General features: G+C 39.4%; 2 protein-coding genes across 2 annotated transcripts in view; both read right to left on the reverse strand.

Moving 5' to 3' along the window:
- Window positions 1-11,910, reverse strand: part of LOC130453969 (carcinoembryonic antigen-related cell adhesion molecule 5-like) — a 77,380-nt gene extending 65,470 nt beyond the window's left edge. Inside the window, exons 1-3 of the mRNA XM_056796422.1 lie at window positions 11,523-11,910; window positions 10,567-10,842; window positions 9,942-10,193 (exon numbers count right to left, since the gene is read on the reverse strand). Coding sequence (XP_056652400.1) covers window positions 9,942-10,193; window positions 10,567-10,777 — 463 coding nt within the window. The 5' untranslated portion in view covers window positions 10,778-10,842; window positions 11,523-11,910. The remainder of the gene's footprint in view (window positions 1-9,941; window positions 10,194-10,566; window positions 10,843-11,522) is intronic.
- Window positions 11,911-19,393: 7,483 nt separating this feature from the next.
- The window catches only part of LOC103092188 (carcinoembryonic antigen-related cell adhesion molecule 1-like), a 52,909-nt gene continuing 50,632 nt past the window's right edge, over window positions 19,394-21,670 (reverse strand). Inside the window, exons 2-3 of the mRNA XM_056796423.1 lie at window positions 20,446-20,721; window positions 19,394-20,066 (exon numbers count right to left, since the gene is read on the reverse strand). Coding sequence (XP_056652401.1) covers window positions 19,744-20,066; window positions 20,446-20,721 — 599 coding nt within the window. The 3' untranslated portion in view covers window positions 19,394-19,743. The remainder of the gene's footprint in view (window positions 20,067-20,445; window positions 20,722-21,670) is intronic.

Genomic DNA, 21,670 nt, shown 5'->3' on the forward strand with positions numbered 1-21,670 from the left:
CAGATAAAGAAATCAAAACTATTAACAAGCACATGAAGAAGTGTTCTACATCTCTTATAATCAGAGAGATGCAAATCAAAACAACTCTGAGGTATCACCTCACACCTAGCAGATTGGCTAACATAACAGCAAAGGAAAGTAATGAATGCTGGAGGGGATGTGGCAAAGTAGGGACATTAATTCATTGCTGGTGGAGTTGTGAACTGATCCAACCATTCTGGAGGGCAATTTGGAACTATGCCCAAAGGGCGACAAAAGAATATCTACCCTTTGACCCAGCCATAGCACTGCTGGGTCTGTACCCCAAAGAGATAATGGACACAAAGACTTGTACAAAAATATTCATAGCTGCGCTCTTTGTGGTGGCCCAAAACTGGAAAACGAGGGGATGCCCATCAATTGGGGAATGGCTGAACAAACTGTGGTATATGTTGGTGATGGAGTACTATTGTGCTCAAAAGAATAATAAAGTGGAGAAGTTCCATGGAGACTGGAACAACCTCCAGGAAGTGATGCAGAGCGAGAGGAGCAGAACCAGGAGAACATTGTACACAGAGACTAATACACTGTGGTATAATCGAACGTAATGGACTTCTCCATTAGGGGCGGTGTAATGTCCCTGAACAACTTTCAGGGATCCAGGAGAAAAAAAAACACCATTCATAAGCAAAGGATAAACTATGGGAGTGGAAACACCGAGAAAAAGCAACTGCCTGAATACAGAGGTTGAGGGGACATGATAGAGGATAGACTTTAAATGAATACTCTAATGCAAATACTATCAACAAAGCAATGGGTTCAAATCAAGAAAACATCTAATGCCCAGTGGACTTACGCGTCGGCTATGGGGGGTGGGGGGGAGGAAAAGAAAATGATCTATGTCTTTAACGAATAATGCTTGGAAATGATCAAATAAATTATATTTAAAAAAAAAAGCAACTTTTTTTAAAAGATAAAAAAAAATAGACAAGAAGAGAGTTAATCCTATCTTTCACAAGAGACTGATGACTTAGCTATCCTGATCAATACATTGATCTAAGACATTTTCAAAGGATTTATGATGAAGAAATATACTCTCTACCTCCAGAGAAAGATCTGATGGTGTCTAAATGTTGTATAAACAATACTTCTTTCAATTTCTTTTTTCTTGGCTTTTGTGTTGTTGTTACAAAGTGGATAATATGTACATATGTTTTACATAATTTCATATGTACAAAGGACATCACATTTTTTGTCTTCACAATGGGTCAGGACCAGGTAGGAGGGTGGGAATGCAAAATTTTAAAAAAAACTGTTATAAGTAAAAATATAAAGAATTTGGAGTTTGGAAGGAAGTTTGAGATTTCCATTCCATTGAGGTCCTGGGATAAATTGGCAAATAGAATCATCTACCTACAATCTTGCAAAAGGTTTAAGATACAGGGTCCTAATTTTTTGTAGTTGCCTTTATTGAATAGTTGGAGGCATTTCCAAGAAGAACAAAAAAGGCAGAAAGTAATAAAAGCCCTTCTTAATGAGGTAATTCCTAAGATTGGATATCCCAGATCACATAATCAAAATGATAATGGTCCTGGCATCACATCACAGATTATTCTCATGATTGCTAATGCTTTGTGCTTAACCAACAACCTTCATTACACCTGGCATCCTCAGTACACAATCAACCCTGTTTGCTTCAGTTTTCTCATCAGTAAAATAAGCTGAAGAAGGGAATAACAAAACACTTCATAACTTTTGGTAAGAAACACCAAATAGGGTCATGAAGACACAGACATGTCCGAAATAACTGAACAACAATTTTTCCTTTTCTGAAAGGGAAATTTTGTGATTCTGAACAATACTGGCTGTCTCAGTCATTTTCTTCCTTTGGTTCCTCTAGTTTGGGACATACTCCTGGAAGGGGTGCAGGGACTGAGTCATTTTCCTGTATCTCAAGTCCATAGCCTAGGGACTTTTTGCTGAGAAAGTGGGTGAAAAATATTGTGGGATAGAGGTGAATGGCCAGTTGTGGCCCAGGTCAGTTAGATGAATGAATGAATGAATGAATGCATGCATGCATGCATGCATGCATGCATGTACCAGTGGACTGATAAGAATAGGATTAGTAATGTGGGAGATGGGGAAGGAGGGAGGAGGGCTTGGCATTCATCCAGTACTACATATCAGCCTTATCATTCAAATGAAGATAATGCTTGTGCTTTGGAACTGTATTTTAATTTAAAATCCAAGATTTTGATTTTTGTTCTAGAAAAGATCTTCAATAAGAAGCTTGCTAACTCCTAAATCCAGGGAATGAACTGTTGCAGAAAGATGCAAAAACATACATTACATCAAGAAGATCAAGAATGAATTTTGGATATGGTTGATTGAACTAAAATTTAATTGAACATTTATTGTAAATGTACACATTTATGACAAAAGGGACTGCCCCTAATTTGGCTTTCTGTCATTGTGCCTAGCAAAACATTGGTTTTGCTTTCTTTCTTTCTATTCCCTCCCTTACTACTCTAATTTCCTCTCAGAAAATTGAATATTGTATATATCTATAGTTAGAAGTGCATTTAGGACTACAAGATGATTATGTTAAATGATCAATGGGGAGACTAGTCACCCAGTGATCATCAGGGGGGATTGTGAATCTTAAAAATTCTCAGACCCTACTTCAGAACACTTGGTTAAGACCATTCCCCATTTTAAACAATGAAGGGACTTAGATCAGGAAGTGGGAACTCTACTTCACCCATACTTAAGCATGCCTTAGGGGAAGATAAAGTTGTAAACTCCTTGCTGAACAATGAAAAGTACTTAACCCATACTTATAGTAAGGCAAAAACCCTTAAGCTGTGCCTATTTTTAGATCTAATTCAAAAAGGTGCTAAATACCTATAAAGGTCAGACAACTTGTAAACTTGCAAGGAGCAAAGAGGTGAGAACTTACTCAGGTGTGAATTACTCAAAGTTTAGTCTACTAAACCACTACACTGTGGTATAATCGAACGTAATGGACTTCTCCATTAGGGGCGGTGTAATGTCCCTGAACAACTTTCAGGGATCCAAGAGAAAAAAAAACACCATTCATAAGCAAAGGATAAACTATGGGAGTGGAAACACCGAGAAAAAGCAACTGCCTGAATACAGAGGTTGAGGGGACATGACAGAGGATAGACCTTAAATGAACACTCTAATGCAAATACTATCAACAAAGCAATGGGTTCAAATCAAGAAAACATCTAATGCCCAGTGGACTTACACGTCGGCTATGGGAGGTGGGGGGGAGGAAAAGCTAATGATCTATGTCTTTAACGAATAATGCTTGGAAATGATCAAATAAAATATATTTTAAAAAAAAGAAATAAAAAAAAAAGAAAAGAAACTGCTCAAATCAAAGCACTAGTTGACCACACTTTCCCCCACATCAAATACTGAACCACAGTTAATGCCAGGGCCAGGAGAATTTCCAAAGTCTCAGGGGAAGACTGAGAGCACCACAGAATACCCCTGAGGGCTGTGGCTGGCCTTGGCAGTGAGACTCAAAGCTAAATAACACAGTCCTTGCAGCAGGGGAAGCAAAGGGGCAGCCAAAAGGGTAGCCAAAGCAGAGTTGAGGATGATGAACTTAGTGCAAAACCCATGTTGCAGTTGAAAATACAAGAAGCAACAGCTGAGGAAGATAGCCTTAGGAAAAAATGCTTTGAAGCAGGAACTACACATAAAAAAAAAAACAACAGAGATCTACCTGCCCTCATTCAATCCTCAGAAAGGGAACGAAAGATACTCACAAGGCAAAGCCCTTGAGACAGAAGCTAAGAAACCAATGACCACCAACATGCAAGAATACCAATCCTAAAGGGGCAAAAGGAGTTAACAAAAAAAAAACATCTTGACCCTGGAAAATTTTTATGGAGAAAAAGAGCAAATGTAGAATATCTGTCTTGTAAAGTGGGTAGAGGAAGTGCACATCATCCTCTTCCTCATTTCTTGCTCTGGGGCCCAGGGGTCTCACATTAAAAAAAATCCCTTAAATTCTGTTTTAGAATATATATTAAATATTGTTTCTAAAGCAGAATAGTATAAGGGCTTGGGATTTGGGGGTAAGTGGAATGCCCAGGGTAACAGAGATACAAAGTGACTAAGGTCAGATTTGAAGCTAGGTCCTTATGACTCCAGGCCTGTCCCCTCTATTCACTGAGCCCTTTCATCTTGTTGTGAGAAAAAGAGAAACCATTAAAAGGAGAAAGCTGTGGGAGAGACCTGAGAACTAGAGAATTACCACCATTCTCGGAAGGAAATGCTTCCTCAGTGTTCCAATTCCTGCATGATCCAGCAACTTTAGCACTAGATGACTGGCATGGAGAGGTGCCTTATTAGTCTATTTCAGACTTCTCCTAATTCATAAACTCTTCATGTGTTTCTGATTTCTCTTTATTGAGATTCCTTAGTAGCAGGAAAACTCACCAAAGGAAGACACCCACATCTCACATACAGTGCCAAAAACAAGGTGGTGAAGTATGGGTGAGAATATGACTCCTGGGAAACAAGTCCTCTTCTGCAAGTCTGACTTGGCCAGATTGGGCTGGATGGCTCTTGCCACTCTGTGGCTCAGAATAGGGCAAGGCTTTCTCTCTAGGACTGGGAGGGAAGAATCCCAGGTGCCTTTCATAAGTTAGGTAAAGGAGGAACCTGGCCCTTGGAAGTCCATGCCTCCAAATTTGGAAAAGATACAGAAATGGAGACTGGAGAAGTCTTTCAGAACAAAGGAGCCACTAGGAGAACACACTGGTGGCTAACTCTGTTGGTTCTTAAATTTATTTGCAGGGATTGTATACTAATGATTTGTACTTTGTAAGGACATGGTAGTTGTCCCTGAATAAGTATCAGATATGATTTGACTAAGGTCTCAATCAGAGCAATTGAGTTACTTGAGAAAGAAGGGATACTTAGTGAAGAGTTGTCTTTGGAGCTTCTTAAAATATAAGATTACTTCCCAGGCACCAGGGTTTCTTTCCCCCTCATCAAGCCTCATCACTGACATGCAACTACCTCAAAGTTAGTCCTTCAGCCATATACACTATTATTCTCCTACTCAGCTAGCCTATGCAGTGTTGGATCTTTCTCAGGAGTCTTTTTCCTACACTAGGTTATGTAATATTTTAATTTGAGAAATTGTTTGGAGCTGTAGTAGTAGTAGTAGTAGTAGTAGTAGTAGTAGTAGTAGTAGTAGTAGTAGTAGTAGTAGTAGTAGTAGTAGTAGTAGTTGTTGTTGTTGTTGTTGTTGTTGTTGTTGTAGTTGTACTAGGAGTAGTAGTATTGGTAAAGAGAGGGGAAAATGGAAGAAAGGTCAAGAGATATTAGTGTTAAAAGGAATTTCCCTCCAGATTATGTGTTTTTGTTTGATATCATCAATCACTGACCTGTAGATCATTTATCATTGAGATTGACTGGTATTGAGAAACCCTCAGAGAAAGGAAGTTGAAACCAAGGAGAAGGGAAACTGATCCGACAGAAACTGCCCCCTTGTTAATCCAAGGAATTGCTCCTGCTCTTCTCTCTCTCTCTCTCTCTCTCTCTCTCTCTCTCTCTCTCACTCTTTCCAGTTTGACATGTACTATCATTTTGTTCAGTCTCTTTACATTTAACTCTTCCTAAACTATTCTTAAGTAAGTTATTATAGTTTATTTAGATTGGCTAAAATACACCAAGATGTTGACCAGAACCAGTAATCAAGACTGATCAAAGCTACAACCGCACTGCAGAAAACTTTGGATTGGTGAGAAATGGTTAAGTATTGGGGGAGGGAAGCAAGCTGAACTTTTGCTTTTTTCCCCAAATAGAGCCAGGTTTGGGGATTAAGCTCTAATTAATGATTAAATTACAGCTAGGAAATATTGTGGATGGAGTCTGGAGTCAAAAAACTCATCTTTCTGAGTTCAAATCTGGTCTCAGACACTCAATAGATGTGTGACCCTGGGAAAGTCACTTCACCATCTTTGCCTCAGTTTTCTCATCTGTAAAATGAGCTAGACAAGGAGTGCAAACCCCTCCAGGATCTCTGCTAAGAAATGGAGTCAGGAAGAGTTGTACATGACTCTATAATTACTTGTTAACAATTTCTCCTCACACATAAGGGTTTTGCTTTCCATCATCATTTGCCTCTATGATTCTAGTTCAGCCCTCTGTGGCCACACAGAACACTTCTAAATCCTCTTCCACGTAAGAGTCCAGAATATTGCTATCAGGCCTCTCCCCAAAGCTTTCTATTCCTTTTTCTAATATGTAGTTCCTCAATTGATCTTCAGAGACTCCCAAACCCTCAGCAATCTGGCTGAACACTCCCCAGTTCACTGTTGCCCCTTGTAAAATGTGTCATCTAGAACCAAATACAATAGTAAAAGTGCCATCTGATAGTACAGAAGGGCAGCTATCTCCTTATTCTTGGAAATGGACATGCTTCTCTTAAGACAGCATTAGTGGTTGGGGTAGTTGTGTAGCTCAGTGGATTGAGAGCCAGGCCTAGAGATCAGAGGTTCTGGGATCAAATCTGACCTCAAATAATTCCTAGCTATATGACCCTGGGCCACTCACTTAACTTCCATTGCATAGTATTGATCCTACGTCTGATAGGTAAGGGTTAAAATAAAGTTTGCATTATGTTTTTTCAACTACTCTATTACCTTTCCTACAGATAATAACTTTGTGGTTCTCTCAATCATCCCCAAGATCTCTTTATGAAATCTAACTTGGCATTAATGATCTGTATCCAATTTCCCCTTTTTTTAAATCAACCATGCCCCATTTAACTTTTTTCTATGACATGTATACTAGTAACTGCCCCATCGAGGTCGATTTTTTTTTTTGTGATTTTGACATTTTGTATTCCAGGATAGGACCTGATATCAATTCCCAATAATATTCATATTATCACATTCCACCTACTGTACCAGCTTCCTGAACTACTTCTACATCCTATCTGTTTTTACCATCCCTATCATGCCAATTTTTTCTTTCTCTATATTTTCCTTCCAGGTCCAAAATTATGCTTTCTGCTTATCTACAGAATTACTAGAACATTAATGGTCACCACTTACTAAGGTCTTTAAAGATATTATTTCATTTGAGCCAAGTCACTCATAGGAACATTGAACGGAATGAGTTCAAGAACAGAAACTTCAGAAGATTTGTCTGAACTGATGCAGAATGAAGTGAGTAGAACAAGAAGGTAATTTATACAATAACGATAGTGTTGTGAAGTCAAAGAACTTTGAAAAACTTGGGACCTCTGATCAATGCAGTGGCTGACAAGGACTGCAGAAGACCCATGATAATAAGTTACTCACTTCCTACAAAAAGCTACAGACTTGCTATGAAATCAGCTGCCTCAATTCAGAAATAGGATGGACTCAGGCTGTAAGTTGCAACAGATATTTATTGAGATTGAGAATTACTTTACCTTGATATGTCCACATGAGTATTTTAATCTTGAAAGAATTACTAATATATTAATATTGCAACCTATGTGCTCAGGTATCATATTCACAGATATATTAGTTCTTGATCATTGTATTTAATAGGTACTCTATTAATTTTGACTACTCTTCAAATCTACATCCCAAAGGTCAGAAGAATTCCTGGGTAGGCTGCCACATTGTCCTAGTTCCCACCTTGCCAGACCAGATTCCATACAAGGTCATATGCTGAGTTAATCTACTCCTCTTTGATCTTGTAGTTGTCAGGTGAGCCGATATTAAGTCTTATGCCATGTCACATGAACATTAGCTACCTCCCATTCCCCATTGCTTGATCCTCCAGTAAAAGATTGAGGAAATATGTAGTTCACTCTCTCTCTCTCTCTCTCTCCCATCATCAGAGGAGCACACAGGCTGGATCCCAAGCTCTTTAATTCCTGGCTCTGAGTCTTTCTTCCTTTATTATATTCCCTCTTTCTCTATATCCCCTTTACCCATTTTTCCTCAGTTTCTAACTCTCCTTTTCAGGTGTCCAACTAAGAATATATTAATTTGTGGCTATAGGCAGACACAACCCATACATGTCCCAAACATATTCTTTTTCATTAGTGGTAGAAGGTAGAAGGGGAACAGAAAATAGATTGTGATTAATTGGAAAAAGTAAATTAAGAAAAAGTTCCTTTCAAACACAGGTGTCAAATACATAGACTGCAACATTGCCAGGTGCTGCCTGAACCAGGTCAAAAGGTAATTGGGAAATAGTTGTAGCAGTCCACCCCTAGCTATGGGCAAGGGGAACAGTCGGTATGTACAGATTGCCTTAGAAGAGAGCATGCTCAGTCTTGAGCATGCTAAGTATTGCACATGGCTGGGAAAGCCTCTGACCCTTGACCCCAGCTTCCCCCAGGTTAAGCGGGAACACAGGTTTCTTTGTGCTCACCTGGTTAAGAGAAACCACACCTATACCTTGTCATTAACCAATGATCATCATCCCTGTGTACTGTGTATATTTGCATATCAAAGATTATATATAGCCCAGCAAGCTCCGCCTCTCTCTCTCTCTTTCAGGCTAGCTGATGGCTGTCCTGGCAGGACTTGGCCTCTGGCCAAGCTCCATCTTTAAATCTTCTCTATCTCTCTTTCATCTCTCTGACCTGTGTGGGATTAAATGTGGATCTCTGGACTGGTAAAAGCCTTTGGAAGGGTCCTTTGATCAGAGCTTAGCTGTGGCTCATGGAAAATTAATAAAGACTCATTCCTGCCACCTCATATCTCTAATTTGACTCCGTCATCCCCCTTGTGGTATCTAAAACTTCTATCCTATCTCTATCTTCCTACCTTAAAGCTTCTCTCCCCTCTGAGGAAGCTTTAATAGTTAACCAAAAAAAAAAAAGATACACAGATAATTATATGCTAAATTAAAATGTGTGCTTTAAGCATCCTTATGTACAGATTTAGCCCAATAAAAAGTCATCCCTCCTGTAAAGTATATGCTGTTGGTATCTGACTTTCCAGAGGTCACTTCCACACATCAAAATTCTATTTCTCCCCCTGCTCTCCATTCAGAATATACCCAGAGTCAGGGACAGGAAGCTGGGATACCCCTAAGAATTATAACAATAAAGCTGCATGAAATAAAAGGAAACTAAGGCCAGAGATGACCTCTCTATGGTCCTGCTGCCATTAGTGTGATTATGGGAATGGAGGGTCTGTCATCTGTACATAGGAAAGTCAGACCAGTGAATTAATTGGGCAGCAGGAATTCTACAGTGGAAACAGTTACTGGAGGCTAAAGTCAATAGATCAGAATCAGGTTAAATAACTGACATGCTTCCATGTGGCATTTTACGCTACAAAAAGGAAAAATATAGAAGCAATGGTGAATCCCTATGTGTGAAAGCAGACAAAGTTTACATTCTCCTTTCCATCTCCAGAATTTCCCTGCCAAAGAGGACCAAGACCAGCCCCATTGCATGACCAGAGCTTATACTCCAACCAAGACTAGAAATATTCTGTGGTTTCACAGCACCAAGGGAAAGGGACTGAAGGAAAGAGTATGGGGCAGTCATTGAAACTGCAGTCCTAGAAGGTGGGACACAAAGAAGGTTGTATGTCACTGGGACAGAAGAGAATAATACAATATCAATAACAAAGATGATGACGACAACTAACTTTTTTATTTTGTGTCTACCATGTAAAAAGGACTTTCTCCACCTAAAATCCTATTATACACAGAACAAATATTATTCATTTTTCCAGATGAAGTAACTGAGGCTATGAAAGGAGGAATCATTTACTGCACAGATAGTAGACAGAAAAGAAAGGATTCAATCTACGTTTCATGATTCTGAGCTCAGGGCTCTTTCTACCACAATGCACTGTGTCATGGGACCAGGCAGAATATCTTATGTCTATTTCTCTCATACCAGGGAAAGAGAAAGCCCAACACAAAGTTGGTGGCCCAATCCAGATACTCACCATAGATTATAATATTCTTGGTTGCGGTGCGCGTCATGCCAGTGAATGAGTTAGATGCAATACAGGTATAGGTTCCAGCATGATTCAGGGATGAAATAACAGAAAATATGGCTGAGTTGCTGACAGATTGTCCATTCTGTAACCAAGTGAATTGTGCTGGTGGGTTAGAATCAGCTACACAGCTCAAGGTAATATTTACCCCAGTAGGGTACACACCAGCTGAACGGACAATCGTGGCGATATCTGGGCCATCTGGAGGAAAGAGAAGGATTCCATATTGAGATTAAGGTAGAAAGAAGGGCATCTCCTAGTCTGTAACCCATCACCAGGGACCACTGTGTCTCCCTGATCGTCCCTTGAGCTGGGAAATTCACAGTTGGTACTCTAAGAGATTGGATCTGAACTTGGAAGATCTTAGGGCTTTCTCCAGTTCAGCACCCTGGCTGGCCACCCTCAACCAAAAAAGCATGACAAGACCAATCTGGGCTCCCTAAAGATGAAGGGGGTTGGGAACCTCAGAGCCTACCTCTTTAGCTCTCAGAGAAGGGACTGAATTAGCCTGGCCTCTGGGAACACACCACCAGACTATAAGCAGGCACCATATAGGAAGAAGCAATATACTCACAGGTAACATTCAGTGGGAATGGATCACTCCTATTCCGAAACAATGGGTTCTCGATTTCACACACATAGGGCCCTTTGTTATCGAATCTTGTGAGACTGCTGAGAGTGAGTGTCCTCCTATCTGGCGACAGCTGTATCCTGCGACCATCTGGGGCAACTCCGTTTATGAACCACTGGTAAGCGTGAATTTGACCTGTAGCATTGCAAGTCATTGAGAAGTCCTTGGTCTCCACTGCAGTATTGTTGGAGGTAACAATGGTAGGTTTGGACAGTGGCGCTGTGCAGAGAATAGACAGAAAATGACGGTGTTGGTTCTTTTTCATACCTTATAACCAAATAAGTGGTTTAGAAGTGGGCTGTCTAAGACCTTGGCATGGCAGGAGGCCAGAGACCAAAAACCTGTGATTTCAATGGCAAGGACACCCCTTTCTCTGGTGCAGATCACAACTCCTCCAGGTCTTAGGAAAAGTTCAGCTTCAGTTCCTGTGGCTGACAAAGACATTCACATGGAGCCCAAGCCCCGGGTGCTCAGTCTTTCTGGGCTGAGGCAAGCAGGACTGGGGATGACAGACCCCTTCATCCAGCACCTGGGCTTGGATTTGAGGCCTTTATAGCTTGGCAGAACCACCAAGAGTTTATGATTCCTTGGACTGGACTTCAGGAAGCCAGGGTTACTTAACTTGATAGTTTGATAAGGATATTGGGATAGGCTTGTGTGGATAGACTAGGGTCAGGCCACAGGGAGACTGTGCTCAGAAAGGGAAATATTACTTTAACTCTGAAGAGGAATGAAAAGGAAAGGCAGAGAGTGGAAATAGATCAGTTAGTAGCAGGGTACAAAAGGAAGAGCCTCTGGCTGGGAGTCAGGTGAGACCTGGTTCAAGTCTGGAGATTTCAAACCCACAATAACATCTCTGGTGCCTAGGACATAATTTGCCACCAGGAAGCAATTCATACCCTTTACAGAAGATTCTGGAATTCCCTGCTTTGGGTTCTTCCATTTCCTTAGGTGTTTCTTGCCCTACAAGATGAGAATGAGAATGTTGAAGGTGATCTTCAAGCTCAGATATGGTTTTATTCTGGGAATCTAAGCTAATTGTGACTAATTTTCCCTGAGCCTTCATGGCCCAAGGGGAGCTCTTTCCTCATCTCTATTTGGAAGTGAGGCCTTGCCACTGAGAGAGGTGTGTGTGCCAGAGCAATCCCTCGGGCACATCCGGGAGCATCGACAGGCTTCCTTCCTTGGTCATCCAGTTCCAGCTGTCTTAAAATTAATTTCCAAATTGATAGGAATAAGTTCCAAATATTTCAGCTTTTTTGATCTTGCACTCTGACACTGGGTCTCGGTTGGGAAGTTTAAGTTAAGGAACCATTAGCCTCCCATTTGTATCCAGGAAAGCCAAGTGAGACTGGCCAGGACAGTGACAAATCTGAGGTCTGTTAGCCACTTTTTGTAATGGGGAGAGAATATGAAAGAAGTGTGAACATGATCCTGGGCATGAAGGCCATGGTAGGACATTTTGGAATGTGTTTTGGCAACATCAATGAATGCAATGCCATATCAACAGGCAAACCAACAAAAATCACATGATTATCACAACAGTGGAGAAAAAAACCTTTGACTAAATATAACACTCATTCCTACTAAAAACACTAGAATGTATAGGAATAGAAGGGCCTTTCCTAAAAATAATATACAGTATATATCTAAAACCATTAGTAAGCAGCATCTGCAAGAGGGATAAATTAGAAGCCTTCCCAATAAGATCAGGAGTGAAACAAAGATGCTCATTATCACCTCTATTATTTAACATTGTACTAGAAACAATAACAGTAGCAATTAGAGAAGAAAAAGAAATTTAAGGAATTAACATAGACAATGAGGAGACCAAGCTATCCCTCTTTGCAGGTGATATGATGGTCTACTTAAATTATCCTAGAGAATCAACTAAAAGGCTAGTGGAATTAATCAATAACTTTACCAATGTTGCAGAATACAAAATAAAGCCATATTTCTATATATTTCCAACATGTAGCAGTCCAACCCTAGCTATGGGCAAGGGAAACAGTATGTACAGAGTGGCTTAGAAGAGAGCATTCTCAGTCTTGCACATGGCTAGGAAAGCCTCTGACCCTTGACCCCAGCTTCCCCCAGCTTAGGCGGGAAAACAGGTTTCTTTGTGATCACCTGGCTAAGATAAATCACACCTATACCTTGTCATTAACCAATGATAATCATCCCTATGTATTATGTATATTTGCATATAAAAGACATTAAAAGCAAGGGCCACAGCAATCCCTGCCCTCTTGCTCTCTTGGATATCAGCTCTCACTGATGCCTGTCCTTGCTGGAACTTGGCCTCTGGCCAAGCTCCATCTTTAATTCCTTTCCTTCTCTATCTCTCTCACCTGGGACCTGGCCTTCAGCCAGGCACTTTCTTTTCTCTATCATGTCTCCGACCTGTATTGTACTGAATCTGGATCTTTGGATGGAATAAGCCTTCTGAGTAGTCCACTGATTGGAGTATTGCTGTGGCTCCAATATAATCAATAAGGCCTGGTTTCTGACTCATTTCTGCCACCTCATATCTCTAACTTGTCTCTGCCACGCCCCTCGCGGTATCCAAAATTCTATCCTTCCTCTATCTTTCCACCTTGTGGCTTCTTGAGGGTTTGGGAAGTCTCACAACACATCTCAACGACAAGAATTAGAAATAGAAATTTCATTTAAAAATCACCCTACACAATATAAAATATGTAGGAATCTATCTGCCCAAACAAACACAAGAACTATATGAACACAACTACAAAACAATTTCCACAGAATTAAAACTAGATCTAAATAATTGGAAAAATATTAACTGCTCTTGGGTAGGATGAGTTAGCATAATAAAAATAACAATCCTACCCAATCTTATTTACTTATTTAGTGCTATACCCATGGAACTACCAGGAAAGTTATTTATCAAAGTAGAAAAAAAAATCACAAAGTTCATTTGGAAGAACCAAAAATCAAGGCAATCCAGGGAAATAATGAAAAAAATGTGGAGGACGGTGTCCTAGCAGTACCAGATCTCAAACATTAATATGAATCAGTGGTCATCAAAGCAATATGGTACTGGCTAAGACAAAGAAAGGAGGATCAATGGAATAGACTTAGGGTAAGGGACCTAAGCAAGACTATCAATGATAAACCCAAGGACCCCAAGTTTGAGGACAAAAATCTATTTGATAGAAACTTCTGGGAAAATTGGAAGATAAAATGGGAGAGATTGGGTTTGGATCAACATCTCAAACCCTAAACCAAGAAAATTCTGAATGGGTGAATAACCTCAATATAAAGAAGGAAAATATAAGTAAATTAGGTGAACACAAAATACTATATATATATATCAGATATTTGGGGAAGGAAAGATTTTAAGACGAAGCAAGAGTTAGAAAAAATCACAAAATGTACCATAAATAATTTTGATTATATTCAGTTAAATAGGTTTTGTGCCAACAAAACCAATGTAACTGAAATTATAATGAAAGCAACAAATTGGGGAAGAAATCTTCATGACAAAAAATTCAGACTAAGATCTAATTACTCAAATTTATAAGGAGCTAAATCAATTGTACAAAAAATCAAGCCATTCTCCAATTGATAAATGGGCAACGGACATGAATAGGCAACTTTCATACGAAGAAATAAAAACTATTAATAAGCACATTTCTATTGAAAACACTAGAAAGTATAGGATAGAAGGGCCTTTCCTAAAAATAATATACAGTATATATCTAAAACCATTAGTAAGCAGCATCTGCAAGAGGGATAAATTAGAAGCCTTCCCAATAAGATCAGGAGTGAAACAAAGATGCTCATTATCACCTCTATTATTTAACATTGTACTAGAAACAATAACAGTAGCAATTAGAGAAGAAAAAGAAATTTAAGGAATTAACATAGACAATGAGGAGACCAAGCTATCCCTCTTTGCAGGTGATATGATGGTCTACTTAAATTATCCTAGAGAATCAACTAAAAGGCTAGTGGAATTAATCAATAACTTTACCAATGTTGCAGAATACAAAATAAAGCCATATTTCTATATATTTCCAACATGTAGCAGTCCAACCCTAGCTATGGGCAAGGGAAACAGTATGTACAGAGTGGCTTAGAAGAGAGCATTCTCAGTCTTGCACATGGCTAGGAAAGCCTCTGACCCTTGACCCCAGCTTCCCCCAGCTTAGGCGGGAAAACAGGTTTCTTTGTGATCACCTGGCTAAGATAAATCACACCTATACCTTGTCATTAACCAATGATAATCATCCCTATGTATTATGTATATTTGCATATAAAAGACATTAAAAGCAAGGGCCACAGCAATCCCTGCCCTCTTGCTCTCTTGGATATCAGCTCTCACTGATGCCTGTCCTTGCTGGAACTTGGCCTCTGGCCAAGCTCCATCTTTAATTCCTTTCCTTCTCTATCTCTCTCACCTGGGACCTGGCCTTCAGCCAGGCACTTTCTTTTCTCTATCATGTCTCCGACCTGTATTGTACTGAATCTGGATCTTTGGACGGAATAAGCCTTCTGAGTAGTCCACTGATTGGAGTATTGCTGTGGCTCCAATATAATCAATAAGGCCTGGTTTCTGACTCATTTCTGCCACCTCATATCTCTAACTTGTCTCTGCCACGCCCCTCGCGGTATCCAAAATTCTATCCTTCCTCTATCTTTCCACCTTGTGGCTTCTTGAGGGTTTGGGAAGTCTCACAACACATCTCAACGACAAGAATTAGAAATAGAAATTTCATTTAAAAATCACCCTACACAATATAAAATATGTAGGAATCTATCTGCCCAAACAAACACAAGAACTATATGAACACAACTACAAAACAATTTCCACAGAATTAAAACTAGATCTAAATAATTGGAAAAATATTAACTGCTCTTGGGTAGGATGAGTTAGCATAATAAAAATAACAATCCTACCCAATCTTATTTACTTATTTAGTGCTATACCCATGGAACTACCAGGAAAGTTATTTATCAAAGTAGAAAAAAAAATCACAAAGTTCATTTGGAAGAACCAAAAATCAAGGCAATCCAGGGAAATAATGAAAAAAATGTGGAGGACGGTGTCCTAGCAGTACCAGATCTCAAACATTAATATGAATCAGTGGTCATCAAAGCAATATGGTACTGGCTAAGACAAAGAAAGGAGGATCAATGGAATAGACTTAGGGTAAGGGACCTAAGCAAGACTATCAATGATAAACCCAAGGACCCCAAGTTTGAGGACAAAAATCTATTTGATAGAAACTTCTGGGAAAATTGGAAGATAAAATGGGAGAGATTGGGTTTGGATCAACATCTCAAACCCTAAACCAAGAAAATTCTGAATGGGTGAATAACCTCAATATAAAGAAGGAAAATATAAGTAAATTAGGTGAACACAAAATACTATATATATATATCAGATATTTGGGGAAGGAAAGATTTTAAGACGAAGCAAGAGTTAGAAAAAATCACAAAATGTACCATAAATAATTTTGATTATATTCAGTTAAATAGGTTTTGTGCCAACAAAACCAATGTAACTGAAATTATAATGAAAGCAACAAATTGGGGAAGAAATCTTCATGACAAAAAATTCAGACTAAGATCTAATTACTCAAATTTATAAGGAGCTAAATCAATTGTACAAAAAATCAAGCCATTCTCCAATTGATAAATGGGCAACGGACATGAATAGGCAACTTTCATACGAAGAAATAAAAACTATTAATAAGCACATTTCTATTGAAAACACTAGAAAGTATAGGATAGAAGGGCCTTTCCTAAAAATAAAAAACAGTATAGATCTAAAGCCATCAGCAAAATCATCTGCAATGGGGATAAACTAGAAGCATTCCCAATAAGATCAGGAGTCAAACAAGGATGCCCATTATCACTTTTATTATTTAATATTGTACTAGAAACACTAGCAGTAGCAATTAGAGTAGAAAAAGAAATTGAAGGTATTAAATTTGGCAATGAGGAGACCAAGCTGTCACTCTTTGCAAATGGTATGACGGTCTATTTAAAGTATCCTAGAGAATCAACTAAAAAGCTAGTGGAAATAATCAACAACTTTAGCAAAGTTTCAGGATACAAAATAAACCTGCATAAGTCATCAGCATTCCTATATATCTCCAACCCAGTTCAGCAACAAGAATTAGGAAGAGAAATTCCATTTAAAATCACCCTAGACAATATAAAATACTTAGGAATCTATCTGCCAAGACAAACACAAGAACTATATGAACACAACTGCAAAACACTCTCCACACCATTAAAACTAGATCTAAACAATTGGAAAAACATTGATTGCTCATGGGTGGGATGAGCTAACAATAAAAATGACCATCCTATCCAAACTTATCTATCTATTTAGTGCCATACACATTAAAATTCCAAAAAACTTTTTTACTGAATTAGAGAAAACCATAACAAAGTTCATTTGGAAGAACAAAGAATCAAGGATATCCAGGGAAATAATGGAAAAAAAATACAAAGGAAGGTGGCCTTTTAGTCCCAGATCTCAAACTATATTACAAAGCAGTGGTCATCAAAACAATTTGGTACTGGCTAAGAGACAGAAAGGAGTATCAGTGGAATAGACTTGGGCTAAATGACCTCAGCAAGACAGTCTATGACAAACCCAAAGACCCCAGCTTTTGGGACAAAAATCCACTATTTGATAAAGACTGCTGGGGAAATTGCAAGACAGTGTGGGTGAGATTAGGTTTGGATCAACAAATCAAACCCTACACCAAGATAGACTCAGGATGGGTGAATGACTTGAATATAAAGAAGGAAACTATAAGTAAATTAGGTGAACACAGAATAGCATACATGTCAGACCTTTGGAAAGGGAAAGATTTTAAAACCAAGCAAGATTTAGAAAGAGTCACAAAATGTAAAATAAATAATTTTGACTACATCAAGTTAAAATGTTTCTGTACAAACAAAAGCAATGTAACCAAAATTAGAAGAGAAGCAACAAATTGGGAAATAATCTTCATAACATAAACCTCTAACAAAGGTCTAATAACTCAAATTTATAAAGAGCTAAACCATTTGTACAAAAAATCCAGCCATTCTCCAATTGAAAAATGGGCAAGGGACATGAATTGGCAATTTTCAGTTAAATAAATCAAAACTATTCATAACCACATGAAAAAATGTTCTAAATCTCTTATAATCAGAGAGATGCAAATCAAAACAACTCTGAGGTATCATCTCACACCTAGCAGATTGGCCAACATGACAGCAAAGGAAAGTAACGAATGCTGGAGGGGATGTGACAATGTGGGGACACTAATTCATTGCTGGTGGAGTTGTGAATTGATCCAACAGTTCTGGAGGGCAATTTGGAACTATGCCCAAAGGACAATAAAAGATTGTCTGCCCTTTGATCAAGCCATAGCACTGCTGGGTTTGTACCCCAAATAGATAATAAGGAAAAAGACTTGTACAAGAATATTCATAGCTGCACTCTTTGTGGTGGAAAAAGGATGCCCATTAATTGGAGAACGGTTGAACAAATTGTGGTATATGTTGGTGATGGATACTATTGTGCTAAAAGGAATAATAAAGTGGAGGAATTCCATGGAGACTGGAAAGACCTCCAAGAAGTGATGCAGAGTGAGAGGAGCAGAACCAGGAGAACATTGTACACAGAGACTGATACACTGTGGTCCAATCATAATGGACTTCTCCATTAATGGCTTTACAATGTCCCTGAACAATCTGTAGAGTTCTATGAGGAAAAAAAAAAAACTCTTCACAAGCAGAGGACAAACTGAAGGAGTAAAAATACCAAGGAAAAGCAACTGCTTGACTACAGAGGCTGAGGGGACAAGTCAGAGGAGAGAAGCTAAATGAGCACCCTAATGCAAATACCAACAACAAGGAAATGGGTTCGGAGCAAGGACACATGAGATAACCAGAGGAGATACCTAGCTAGGGGAGGGTTGTTAGGGGGTGGGGGGAGAAAAAGAAAATGATCTCTGTTTCCAATGAATAATGTATGAAAATGACCAAATAAAATGTTTTAAAAACTCAAAAAAAAAAATAAACATATGAAAAAGTGTTCTAAATCTCTTATAATCAGAGACATGTAAGTCAAAACAACTCTGAGGTATCACCTTACACCTACCAGATTGGGTAACATGACAGCAAAGGAAAGTAATGAATGTTGGAGGGGATGTGGCAAAATTGGGATGATAATGCAGTGCTTGTGGAGTTGTGAATTGATCTGGAGGGCAATTTGGAACTATGCCCAAAGTGCACTAAAGAATAGTTGGCCTTTTAATCCAGCCATAGCACTGTTGGGTTTATACCCCAAAGAGATAATAAGGAAAAAAGATTTGTACAAGAATATTCATAGCTGCACTCTTTGTGGTGGCAAAAAATTTAAAATGAGGGGATGCCCTTCAATTGGGGAATGGCTGAACAAATTGTTGTATATCTTGATGATGGAATTCTATTGTGCTCAAAGGAATGATAAACTGGAGGGATTCCATGTGAACTGGAATAACCTCCAGGAACTGATGCAGAGTGAAAGCAGCTGAACACAAAGCCACAAAGCGGAAAATATATGTCCAATGGTGAATCTCTTTGTGTGAAAGGAGACAAAGTTTATATCTTCCTTTCCATCTCCAGAATTTCCCTACCAAGGGGAATCAAGGCCAGCCCCATTGCATGACCATAGCTTATACTCCAACCAAGACTAGAAATATTCCGTGGTTCCACAGCACCAAGGGAAAGGGATTGAAGGAAAGAGTATTGGGCAGACATTGAACCTGCGGTCCTAGAATTTGGGAGATGAAGAAGGTTGTATATCACTAGGACAGAAGAGAATAATACAATATCAATAACAAGGATGATGAAGACAACTCACATGCTTTTTATACCTACCATATAAAAAGGACCTTTACTCATAGAATGCTATTATATACAGAGAAAATGTAATTCATTTTTCCAGATAAAGAAACTGAGGCCTCAAAAGGAGGAGTCATTTACTACACAGAGAGTAGACAGAAAAGAAGGATTCTATCCAAATTTTATGATTCTGAGCTCAGGGCTCTTTCTACCACAATGCACTGTGCCATGGAACCAGGGGGGGTGGGGAGAGTGTCACTTTTATCTATTTCTGTCATGCCAGGGAAAGAGAGAGCCCCACACAAAGTTGGGGGCCCAATCCAGATACTCACCATAGATTATAATATTCTTGGTTGCAGTACGCGTCAAACCAGTGAATGAGTTATATGCAGTACAGGTATAATTGCCAGCATCACTCAGGGATGCAATAATAGAAAATGTGGCTGAGTTGCTGACTGGTTGTCCATTGTGAAACCAAGTGAATTGTGCTGCTGGGTTAGAATCAGCAACACAGCTCAAGGTAATATTTGCCCCAGGAGGGTACTCATCAGCTGAATGTACAATTGTGGCGATATCTGGGCCATCTGGAAGAAAGAAAAGGATTCCATATTGAGATTATGGCAGAAATAAGGGGGCATCTCCTAGTATAAACCCATCACGAAGAACCACTGTGTCTCCCTGATCCTCCTTTGAGCTGGGAAATTCACAACTCATCTTCTACTTTTCCAGTGTGGATCTGAACTTGGAAGATCTTAGGGCTTTCTCCAGTTCAGCACCCTGGATGGCCACCCTCAACCAGAACACATGGCAAGGCCAATTTGGGCTCCCTAAAGATGAAGGGGGTTGGGAACCTCAGAGCCTACCTCTTTAGCTCTCAGAGAAGGGACTGAATTAGCCTGGGCCTCTGGGAACACACCACCAGGCTATAAGAAGGCACCATATAGGAAGAAGCAATATACTCACAGGTAACATTCAGTGGGAATGGATCACTCCTATTCCGAAACAATGGGTTCTCGATTTCACACACATAGGGCCCTTTGTTATCGAATCTTGTGAGACTGCTGAGAGTGAGTGTCCTCCTATCTGGCGACAGCTGTATCCTGTTTCCACCTGGGGCAAGTCCATTTAAGAACCACAGGTAAGTGTGAATTTGACCCGTAGCATTGCATGTCATTGAGAAGTCCTTGGTCTCCACTGCAGTATTGTTGGAGGTGAGAATGGTAGGTTTGGACAGTGGCGCTGTGCAGAGAATAGACAGAAAATGACTGTGTTGGTTCTTTTTCTTAACTTATAACCAAATAAGTGGTTTGGGAGTGGCCTGTTTAAGACCTTGGCAAGGCAGGAGGCCAGAGACCAAAAATCTGTGATTTCAATGGCAAGGACACCCCTTTCTCTGGTGCAGATCACAACTCCTCCAGGCCTTAGGAAAAGTTCAGCTTCAGTTCCTGTGGCTGACAAAGACATTCACTTGGAGCAAAAGCCCCGGGTGCTCAGTCTTTCTGGGCTGAGGCAAGCAGGACTGGGGATGACAGACCCCAGACAGAAAAATCTGGGGAGATTTAATTGCATCTATCCAGGAATTCACTGAAGCACTATCACTATTAGAACAACTTGAAGAAGAACCTGAAAAGATTCAAGTTGTAACTTCTATGTGTGACATACCCACAGATATACCACAAGGGGTGTTTGCAAAATATCAAAATGATATGAGTTAGATTAAATCTATTACTCCTGTTAGGATTGAGGTTCGGGAAGGAATACCATCTAAGATACCACAATACAAATTGAGTAGAGAAGCGAGAGATGAGATAACACCTATCATAAATAGTTTGCTTGAGCAAGGTATATTGAGACCTATGGTATCTGAATACATTTACCCAATATTAGCTATTAAAAAGAATAAGCTAAATGAAGATGGAACTCCTGCCTGGAGATTTGTGATGGATTTAAGGGCTTTGAATAATTTTATATGAAAAAAAAAACACACTATAACACCATCTCCAGACAATATCACAACTCAAATACCTGCAGAGTCTAGGTGGTACACAGTGTTGGACCTGAGCAACGCTAGCTTCACTATACTATTGCACCTTGATTCTCAAAATATTTTTGCTTTCCAATGGAGACAAACCCAGCTGTGCTATGCAAGATTAGTGCAAGGATGTTGCGAGTCTGCTTCAATATTTTG

This window comes from Monodelphis domestica, chromosome 4, assembly GCF_027887165.1.
Source record: "Monodelphis domestica isolate mMonDom1 chromosome 4, mMonDom1.pri, whole genome shotgun sequence".
NCBI classification, from domain to species: Eukaryota; Metazoa; Chordata; class Mammalia; order Didelphimorphia; family Didelphidae; genus Monodelphis; species Monodelphis domestica.